The sequence below is a fragment of the Hemitrygon akajei genome, chromosome 10, assembly GCF_048418815.1.
Source record: "Hemitrygon akajei chromosome 10, sHemAka1.3, whole genome shotgun sequence".
Lineage (NCBI taxonomy): Eukaryota > Metazoa > Chordata > Chondrichthyes > Myliobatiformes > Dasyatidae > Hemitrygon > Hemitrygon akajei.
The window spans coordinates 40,597,383-40,608,890 of record NC_133133.1 but is presented as its reverse complement, the minus strand read 5'-3'; the positions used below and the strand labels follow the sequence as shown (position 1 = coordinate 40,608,890).

Here is an 11,508-nt window from a genome sequence, read left to right as displayed (position 1 = left end):
AAATTAAATATATAAAATCTGAAGTTTAAAAGAGATGTTCTTAGTAATGGAAGGCATGAAACTTAACGGAGTTTTGTAGAAAACATATAGATCTGGTTCATCAATGTCCGTCAGGAAGAGATGTACTGTCCGGGCGTGCTCAGGTTGATCGGTGTCTGAAGTGACAATTAGAGCTGGACGATTATGCTGACATGACATAAGCAACCAACCACACTTGAGCTATCAAAATAAATGAATGGGTGAGAAACTCTGCACTGAAGGGGCTTATGGATCTGACTGTGTGGTATGGGTACTGTACGTAGGCCTCTGTTAGTCTCGATAGACCATGGGTTTGCGCCTTGGAAAGTTTCCAGGGCGCAAGCCTGGGCAGGGTTTTTTTTTATGGAAGACTGGCAGTTGCCCAAGCTGCAAGCCTCCCCTCTCCACGCCATCGATGTCCAAGGGAAGGGCATTATGGGAACTATGCCACATGAGGTATGATGCTGCAGGCCACTGGCCTGATGTTTGTTGTACTGCACAATATTTTTCAAATTGCTCCATGAGGTACATTGAGCCAGACATACCCGACTGAAGTCACAGCCCTCAGATCGGAGCTGAGGGGAGCAGAGAGCAAAAGAGGAAAGGGGTGGAATTCCTGTCCAGGATATCCACATCAACTCATCCGAATGCAGCGCATAAGAGCTATGATTCCAGATCCCGGCAGAGCAGCCGACTCACACCCTTCTTGCCCCTCTGTCACAAGAGCGCGCTTGGCCACAATGCAAAAATAAAATCCAGTGTAGATTTTGCAAACCAGTTTTGTCTATCAAAGCTCATCATCCAGTTCTTCAGATCAGTGCACATCAATAAAAAAAAACTACCTTCAAAAGGCTCACAACCCATGAAGAAATGTTCCTGGTCGTGACTCTGAATAGGTGACCCCTATATTGTAGGCATTTTGGCCATGGGATTAAATACACCAGCATCTATCTATCCTGTTAACCACCGAAATGAATCACCGATGTAAAATTCTGCTCTCACTTGCCTCAGAACTTATATCCGTGGGCTCTGGAGAGTTAGAGTTGTAGGTAGGGCAGGAGGACAGTTTGGAGCAGAGGGTACAGACAGAGCATCCATTGATCCAGGGAGCACAAGGTCAACTGGGTAGCACCATACTCGCACCCCTTCCCCGGGTGATGCTGGAATGGCATCATTCCCTGTCAAATTTCCATGGACTAACTTAAAGCCTCTTGAGACCAGTGGGTACCACAGACATAGATGCAACTGCTCCTATCATCAGCTGAGCATCATCTTTACTGGAATGCATTATGTTTTATAGACAATAGGTGCAGGAGTAGGCCATCCGGCCCTTCTGGCCAGCACCACCATTCACTGTGATCATGGCTGATCATCCACAATCAGTACCCCAAATTTACTCAGATTCCAAAGAAGGGCTGAGAACTGAATAGGGGCAACTAGCAACTTCATTCAGATTAAACCATTTCCTCCCCTAGATACCTACCAATCCTCCTCACGTTTATGTGGAAAGTGCAGCTGAAATATAAAGTTATGAAGATGAGACAATCTGCAGATGCTGGAAATCCAAGCAACACATACAAAATCAGCAGGCCTGGCAGCAGAGTAAACAGTCGACGTTTTGGGCTGAGATGAAGGGCCCTGGCCTGAAATGTCGACTGTTTTGTCGTTTCCATGGATGCTGCCTGGCCGACTGAGTTCCTCCAGCATTTTGTGTGTGCTGTTATGTTATGGAAGTCATCATTAAAACCGGAGTTTCAGGCTGTGGAACAGAAAATGAGGTATCAGAAATTGTTTTGAGGATTCAGCAGAAGGGGGTATTAACTAGACCACTCCTTATCTGATCTTGGATTCCCCGCTGGAAAAAAGCTCACCCCGTGATCAATAAATAGAGCACGTGAGAGTGCAGGAACTATAAACTGGATTTCCTCCACTCGAGCGTTCTGTCTTTAATGATCTCACGTGTTTGGCTGCGACCATTAGCGGTGAGATGGCAGGCTGAGGCTCCGCAGTCGGAGGTGGGATGGGCTATACTTCAGACATAAACTAACCTCCGCTATCGGAAGGTTTTTGAGATCGTAGAGTTTTGAAACGCCGAATATTTAAAGAGAAAGGGAGGATGGGAAGATCTTTTAAAAAAAAAATCTAAATAAGTTGAAAGTGTGTGAAGATGCGAGAGACAAAAAGGCAAAGACAGTACATAGAAGTTAGAGCTTAAAAATAAACTATCAGCCCCTTATTGATGACCCACATGGGACTCCTCCCACCATCTCCAACGATTGACGTGTCCTCTTTTCCCGAATATGCTGCTTCATCATCCCTTAAACAGATATTTTCGTCTGCAGCAAGAAAAGGAACTTCAGTTTCCAAAATACTTGAGAAAATAATTTGTGCGAGAGCAAGTATCCCAGTTGGGTTGCACTAACACTTAACAATCAGGGGCTAATAAAAACGGATAAGTGACTGCAGAATCACAAGTGCTCGGACAATTAAACCCCAAAGGCGTTGGTTGGAGATATTTCCCTTTTAATTTCTTCGGAGCGCGAGAAGTGGCGGTGGAAGATGCTTGCTTGATAGAGAGCATGCGCGGTAGCTAATAGCCAGTGAAGTTTCTTTCGGGAGTTTGAAACGGGTTCAAGTATAGAGCGTCTAAAGACAGCGAACAAGGGGGAGGAGTAGCAGGGAGATTGGCTGGAGTATCAATGGAGAAAGCTCAGAAAGAATATCTATTCAAAATATTAGTGATTGGAGATCTGGGTGTTGGAAAGACCAGCATTATTAAGCGGTACGTTCATCAGATCTTCTCGCACCACTACAGAGCCACCATCGGCGTGGACTTCGCTCTGAAAGTGTTGAATTGGGAAGAAGATACAGTGGTAAGACTACAGCTTTGGGACATTGCAGGTAAGAGTGGGTATCGTGGCTGGTTAACTGTCTATTCTCCGTGCGTGAGTCCATACCTAATCGGAGTGGGGTTTTTTTTTTGGCAGAAAATGAGTAGTTTAACAGATATTCTCCCCGAATCAAAATCTTTCCTTTTTTTGGTTGCAATCAGTGGCACAGTCTTACCGCAAGCTAAAACATAGCGTAAGTCATAGTGGCTTGGAACAAGAGTTTGTTGCTTAATCTCTGTACTTTGAGATTAGTCAGAAAGTTGGTGACTGAGATTGGAAGTCGTGATATTCCAGGACTTGTTTATCCATTCTCGCCCTTCCAGCTGACGGCAGGAGCGATGGGTGATTATTTCTGAAGCCGCTTTCTCGACAAATAGCGACATCGAATTTGCAGCTACCCGCGAAAATTCACATCTTTATTTCAGCGTCCGCCGTTTTTCTGCCCCCTCAGGCTGCGAATTAAGACATAGGGAGTAGGCGGTAATTAAATTTAATTTGCTGTCCCGTGGACAGGACATACCTGAGCGATTTTCCACACAGCCAGGTGTTGATATCAGTACGGCTTGGTTAGAGGCGTGGCGAGTTTTGGAGCGCATGCCTTCAGTGTCTGATTTGATAACTAAATGGCATTCTCAAGCTGTTTGTCGAAGTCGTGTACATTTATGATATACTTCAAGTTGATCATATAAGCTTGCATATATTACGTAATGCATTGGCGCCTATGGTCGAGAGGACCTTGCTAGGCTCGAACACTCAGCGGCCCAGGCTGGATGGAGGTGGTGGCAAATGCTTTAGCCTTTCCTTAGCCTTCGTCCCTGCTAGGATGTCCTTGGACCAGCGACTGGCGTCAACTGCTGACCTCTCCCCTCGTACACGCCTAAATGTGGAAGAACTTGATGTGATTGCTGTTGAATTTTTTTTTCCTCTGTTATGTGCACGTTATTTGGAATGTCTTCTGAAGCATTATGAACTTGAAAGGTTGGAAGTATTATGGGAAATGAGAAGCTTAAAATCCATTTGCTTTGTACAATAAGTGTTGTAATATCGGATTGACCCTTGACATTCATGCCCCAAGTATTCTTAGTATGTTTTAGGAGAGGAACTGGAGAATCCATGGATTTTGGTTTTACACTTTAGTCTACTTTGCTTGTGCTGAGGGCAGGAGCTATGAACCTTGAGCTTGATGGTTTGGTGATCAGTAAATCATTTGATCTCTCCCCCCCCCTTCTCCCCCCCCTTCTCCCCCCCCTTCTCCCCCCCCTTCTCCCCCCCCTTCTCCCCCCCCTTCTCCCCCCCCTTCTCCCCCCCCTTCTCCCCCCCCTTCTCCCCCCCCTTCTCCCCCCCCTTCTCCCCCCCCTTCTCCCCCCCCTTCCCCCCCGTTTTGCCTCCTAGAGGAGGTCTGAAGTTAGCAGGTCACTTCCTCTCCAAACCAAAGCTATGAGGTAATTGTCAATTCCTACCAGGCTGGTTGAGCACCTGAACATTCAAGTCTGCATGGCTCAACAGATTTGAGTGTGTGTATTTACTAGGGAAATGCACAAAGGATTTGACTGTAAAATTGATTCTAGTTATATGGACAAGCCTTAAAAGGTATTGTTCGGTACAGTCTGTTCTGATCCTTAAACTCTTACCATGGGATGGGCTTCTTTAATAATGTTAGGTTGGTAATTGTGTAGTATTCAAGGCTTTAGCCTAACACCGGATGTATTTCCTTCGTGTCACGAACATTTGAATGGGTAGGTGATGCTTTAAGAACCACATGGCAGAGATTACACAATGACGATATTGGCATGGGCAAGCTAAATTCAAAATGGTCCCTAAAATTCCAAAAGTTTTATTCTGGCAAGGTTTTATCTGATCTGTAATTCTAGTGATGTGACGGACTGGGTGTTGCCATATACTACGGAATATCTTCCTTTCCATCACTGAGTTATTTGTGTAGAGGGAACAGCATTTTAAATCTATTTTAAAAATAATTTGCAATTCCCGTGTTCTGTTTTGGACTCTAAATCAGTCTTTTATCTTAAGTGGCTATCTCACATTTTGGCTGGGGGTGGGGGGAGGAATCCAGCCAATTCTCTTGAGTGTCACCTGCAGCCACATGAGTGAAGTTAAAGCAAATTTCTATAATGAGATGCGAGCTTTGGAAAAAGCAGCAAATACGCAGAACACTTTTCATGTTGAATGTTCCAATTTGGAGCACCTGTTGGAATTTGGGAATTACTATGCAAATTTACTTTTTTGCATGAATGGCTTATGGACAAATTACATAATGTGGAACTCTGACACTCTAAAAGCTCCAAGAGACAATGTAATTTAAAGGCCATTGTTCCCTTGCCTCTGTTTCAGTTGGCGTTTTGGTTCTAGTTTCAACCAGTTGCTTCCAGAATGAGCTGAAAGACTTGTGGAGTTTTGCATCACCACCCCAAACGCCAGGATTTGCCCTGATTCTGGGTGGCATGTTTCAGGGTGAAAATTGTGTGGGGCAAGAAAAGATTTGAGTTCACATTCTTGATGCCCTGAACAAATTCTGTTTTGAACTGTTCGATTTGTTAAAATGGGAAAATTAAACATGTCTCAAAAGTTTTAGGGATTTTGGTGTTCTAAAATTAAATCCATTTTCTAAATAAGATCTCGTGTGTACAGGAAAATGTCATAAAGGTGTACTGAAGTTCTTGTGATGACATTCTGAAACTGGCACGTGCTTGGTAATCTGTGTAGGCTGACCACCTCATACTCTCAAGTGATTCTTTTCCTTTTCAAACCTTATTTTTCTTAAAGCACCCCTATTTTTCTAAACTAACTTCTGCTTCCCAAACTTTGTTGCTTTATCCTCTAAAATTCCGCCTGCAACTAGGTTCCCTTGCCCATAACTCCAATGTCTTGTCAAATTTTATTATGCATAAACTTTACTCCTTATGTATACCCCAAGATCACCATGGTTTTGCCACCAAATTTTAAAGGCAAATGTTTAAACTCATGTTTATTGGAGATGGTTATAACAGTTAAATGGCAAGTAAACTCGTGCTGCACATCCCATAAGATTTCTGAATCTTAAGATCTCGATGTAGCTGAATCTACAGAGCATTTTCTGCAGATTTGGAAATAAAACAAAGATGTGATCCATTGTCCCAGCAGCAGTTTTCATCACCTGCCCCCCCCCCCCCAATGTTGTCATGGAAGGAAGGTCATTAAAGCAACTGAAGGTGCCCAGGATGGAGCTATTGGAGACACCTAGAGTTGTAAAGGATTTTCTTGCTTTAATGTGAACAGAGTCTGCATCACTAGCAATGACATCTTCCTGCCTATTCATTTGAGTTTGGAATCCCCCAGGTATTATATAGGAAGGGTCCTGCAGCATGCTGGGTTTTAAACCTGCATCTATTTTGAGTTTTTCACTAACTAGATCTATCCGGGATTCAATTTTCAGTGAAGATGCTGGATCCAGAAAATGGTACTTGCAGCATCCTCCATTATCCATCCCAAAGCAGCTTGTAGATAATTACAGCATCACAGTAAATTCCTGTAGATTATGTAATTAGCCAGGATGCAAAGGGAAGGGGGAAAAGTAAATTTCAAATAGGATCGGGATTATTGTGTTAGCTGGAAAGGGGGTGAAGACACTTGGTCTGCAATCTCCTGCCAGCAGTTACTCCTGGAACTACTGGTGTCTCCAGGCTATATCTTTTTGTAACATGATTCTTTAAACAAAAAAAAATTCCGCCCTTTAGATCAATAGAAAGTACTTCAAATGTGTCTCGGGAAGTTAGTCACAATTGAAGTCATTGCAATCCCCTAAAAGGAATTTTAGATTATTACTGATGAGAGGTTTTGCAATGACTGACTTTCAAGCTGCTGAAGAGTGCAAAATAATGGTTGTGTATTGGCAAGTGTTACAGGTCTATATTTTGCTTTGTGTTAGCTGTGAGCATGCTTGATATTCTGGAGCATATGGTAGACTTCTCTTACACCCCCCTTAGGTTGGTTTGCCTGCACTCTAAATTTTTTTAAAAAAAAAGGTAATTGACATTTTTATACAGGAGGAAGTAAAATATCAATACATGTTAGGAGAAAGCGTCACAAAAGCCATGCTCTCTGCTTTCCTCTTACAAATTGTTCCATCAGGTGGCAGTGACAAGGGTAATGGTATCCCAGCCTCTCAGTTGCAGCAAACCCTCTGCTTGCAGCCTGGCACTGGACTCTTTTGAAGAGTTCTTCCTAGGACGGTTGTTGGAAGGAATGTTGTAAGATCAAAGATAATCAGCCTTCAGAATGTCTGTACGTTGGTATTGCAAATATAAGTGGGATTTTTGGGCTTCAATAGTGGTGAGACTGTTTTTTGGATGCAAATCAAACAAATTTTCCTAGATTTTGAAAGTATGGATTAATAATTCGTCGATGTATTTCTGTTCTTTGAGATCTCCAGAATGGGGAGCACTGGGTAGGCTTGTCGGGAAATACTTATTTTTGCATGTGAAAGAAGTTTGGAACCCTATTCTAAAAATTAAGGTTGGGTGAAAAGTCAAGTGGCAAAGGGGCTTCGTTCCATGTTATCAGTATAACCAGATTCAGGTCCACTTTCTTCCCTGCTTCATTCATGTCTCACCCAGTGAAATTGTCCAAACAGTACAAGGGTAGCAGATATCTTCCTCCTGAAGAACATTACCAAATGCACTCGGTTTTTTGCAATGATTTGGTAGTTTCATGATTATTAGAAGTTCCTTTCCAATTTCAAATGTAAACTAAATTGAAATTCCACAGCTGTTAGCGGGATGTGAAATTGAGGGTTGGGGGACAGGGTACAAGGATTGCTATGGAATACGAGTAGCTTATCTGATGCAATACCTGTGATGTAACAACTAGAATTAATACATTAAACCTACAGTTTCCTAAAGCCTGTTCTGAATTGAGGGACTAGGTTAAATTTGGGATTGAACCTTATGAAGTTGCATGGAAAATCTTTCTACTGTCATTGTATATGGCAATGATTGGTGTCAGATGAGCAAGGTGAGAGTAGGAAACTTCAATGACTTGTCTAAAGAGCGGCAACTTTTAACAGTTCAGTGCTGTAACACAGTTTATCTTGGATATTTGTGCTTCTGTAGCTAGCAGTGAATAGTGCAATTATTGTTGAGATGTACTCCACTTTTTGTATTCATTTTTTTAGTGGTCATTATAATGGTAAAAATACTAAGATTTTCTGAAGATGTCCAGAGTGCAAAACTGTAGTTGCAAGTAATTGGGTGCAGAATGCTGCCTTATCCCATCTTTCTGTCTGCTTCACAAACACACAAAAAATCTATCTGCAGATCTTGGAAATCCAAAACAACATGGACGAAATGCTGGAGGAACTCGGCAGGCTGGGCATGCTATGGACAAAGAGGACAGTTGATGTTTTTGGGCTGAGGCCCTTCATCAGGATTGGGAAGGAAGTGAAGTCAGAGTGAGAAGGTTGGAGAAAGTACAAGCTGATAGTGAAACTGGGAGAGAGGATGAAGTAAAGAGCTGGGAAGTTGATTTAGTGAAAGGGTTGGAGAAAGGGGAACCTGACAGAGGACGGTCGACCGTGGAAGAAAGGGAAGGGGGAGGAACACCAGAGGGAGGCGATGGGCAGGTAAGGAGATGAGGTGAGAGGGGGAAACAGAAATGAAGGGGAGGGGGTGTGGGCAGTTACCAGAAGTTTGACAAATCGATGTTCATGTCATCAGGTTGGAGACTACCCAGACCCTCCTTCACCATCTACTCTCTCCTATCAGATCTCCCCCTTCTCTGGCCCTTGTATACCAATCCACTTCCCAGCTTTTTGCTTCATCCCCTCCCCTTCTCCTTGTTTTACCTTTCACCTACCACCTTGTACTTCCTCCCTCCCCCTTCTTACTCTGACTTCTCTTTCTATTCCTGAGGGAAAGGTCTTGACCTGAAACGTCGACTGTTTACTCTTTTCCATTGATGCTGCCTGGCCTGAGTTTCCCCAGCATTTTGTCTGTGTTGCTGTCTGCTTCACACAGTTGTTGAAAGAGTTTGGCAGACCTATCAAGCTTTTCTTAGTGGCTCCTGGAAACATGATCCATGACAAATATTGAACAATATCGATAGAATTACCACTTTAAGATAATGTAATCCTCATTATAACGTGAGCTCTGATAACATCCAAGTTGTTATGTACTTAAAAGATCGTAGATCTCTTTTGTAAATTGGGTGCAGTCTCTTGGAAACCATAAACCTTTAATCCACCCAGGCTGTGTGTGACTGAATGCAAATTTTGTTGATTGCATTACAATTTTGCTTAGATGGTTTAAAATATTTGCTTACAACAGCCACGGCCATATTTGGGTGTTACAACTAGACAGACCTGAAATGTCGGAATAGGTATGAGTTGGAACGGTGAAGTTGCTAGCAAAGCAGATACAGAAAGAATGAAAGTGGTTAGCAGCTCATGTATTTAGCATTAAATCACTTAGGATGTTTCCTTTGGAACTCTACTTTTCTTTGTTTTAACAAAGATGTGTTGGTGGGTTAATTCACCGCTAATTTGCCTAAAATTTGTAGCTAAATTGTAGAATCTTGGGAGTTGATGAGAATTTGGGGGAAATATTAAAAACAAAACCAAAGATTAATGTAGGTTTAGTGAAAATGGGTGATGGATGGTCAGTATACTCCCAATACTCAGGAGTGTGCACACCAGCTCTTTGACGTCTTCACTGACATCATCAGTCCTTACTATTCAGGCAGCTCTACCCACATGCTTCAAATCAGCCACCACCATCCCGGTACCAAAGAACTCTACAGCTTCGGAACAAAATTACTACGGCTTGGCAGTCATTGTGAAGTGCTTTGAACAGCTGGTAATGGCACGCATCAAAATCTCCATTCCTGCCATATCAGACACTCGCCAATGCACGTACTGACAGAACCACTCTATGACAGATGCCACAGTGTCTGTCGTGCACCTGGCCCTGACACCCAGAAACCAAAAATGCTCCACTTGCCTGTGACTGTATAGCCAAATGCCTGGCAATCATTTGCCAAGTTCACTGATATGACGGTGGTGGGGCTCATCACCAACGTTGATGAGAGAGCCAACACAGGAAGTGAAAGAGCCTGTCTGGTACCAGGGAAATAACTTCCTCCTTTGTCTTGTTGACATTGAGGAAGTTGTTATTGGCTTCAATAACACTCCTGAGGGGGCATTTGCACCCCTCTTCACATCAGTGACACAGCAGTGAAAATTGAATGGTTTTAAACATCTTGCCCCAGCTCCCATAGTCCCAGTCACGTTCTCCACAGTTGAGAAAGCTCAGCAATGCCTCTACTTTCTAAGGAGGCTAAAGAGAGCTGTACTATGCACACCAATACTCATGACTGTCTACAGATGCATGGTTGAGAGCATCCTAACCTGTTGCATCACTGTGTGGTACAGAAACAGCATTGTGGTGGACAGGAGGGCTTTACAATGGGTAATTAAAACTGCCCAACACATCACTGGCATCTGCCTACCTAACAACAAGAACGTATACAGAAAGGTATCAGAAAAAGGCCAGCAATATCATGAGGATCTCACCTACCCAGCTTACGGGCTGTTTGTCCTGCTGCCATCAGGGAAGAGGCTATGCAGCATCCGCATCAGGACCACCAGATCCAAACAGTTACTTTCCCCGAGTCCATTAACATACCCCGCCACCGCCACTGCATACACATCACCTAGAGTCACTATATACATACAATCAGTCTATACAAGTTACTTGTACATCGTGCTTTATAGGTTTGCTTTTTTAAAAAACTTTTATTTAACGCTGCATCAGATCAGGAGTAACAATCATTTTGTTCTTTACACCTTTGTGTACTGAAGAATGACAGCAAACAATCTTGAGCAGCACACACAAAACGCTGGAGCAACTCAGCATTCAACAACAATCTTGAATTTGACTGAATGGCCTATTTCTGTAGCGAATCCCTGACCATGTTTGCATGTAATTTTCATTGCTGTGTTACCTATAAATAACTAATCTGAGATGACTGGTTTGGGGGGGGGGGGGGGGGATTGACTTACAGCTGTACTCTAAGTACAGGCTCTTTGTCAATGTGAATGAAATCTTATTGCATCAACTTTGTGGGCAAGGGTGAATCCCAAACAGCATTTGCACAAGGTTAAGCACTCAATGAATCTTCAGTTTGTACGTTTCTACATGGCACATCTACTTGTGCCATAGTTTACTTGAATTTATCTCTCCTTTACAACAACATTTAGATAGGGGACATGACAGGGCTTCAATTTTATTTTTGGCAGGTTGGTAAAAGAGGAAAGAATATTTAACAAGGGTTCATCTGAAATGACACACCATGTGGAGGATGCCGGGCCGTATCTGTGGAGGGGAACAAGCGGTTAACGTTTTGGGCTATTGACCTTGAGGATCTAAGCCCAAAACATTGAATGCTTATTCCCCTCGAGATGCTGCCTGACTTGCTCGGTTTCTCCCGCAGTTTGTGTTGCTCAATGTTTCCAGCTTTTGCAGAACGTCTTGCTTGTGTTGTATGACCTTTTTGAGCTAAATTCAATTTTGATTCCAGTTTCAAAATGAAAATATTACATTAGATTTTG

At 43.0% G+C, this 11,508-nt stretch overlaps 1 protein-coding gene across 1 annotated transcript in view; it reads left to right on the top strand.

Moving 5' to 3' along the window:
• Window positions 1-2,510: 2,510 nt before the first annotated feature.
• LOC140734317 (ras-related protein Rab-38-like) overlaps window positions 2,511-11,508 on the top strand; it is a 31,201-nt gene continuing 22,203 nt past the window's right edge. Inside the window, exon 1 of the mRNA XM_073058114.1 lies at window positions 2,511-2,919. Within this exon, the coding sequence (XP_072914215.1) occupies window positions 2,718-2,919 (202 nt within the window). The 5' untranslated portion in view covers window positions 2,511-2,717. The remainder of the gene's footprint in view (window positions 2,920-11,508) is intronic.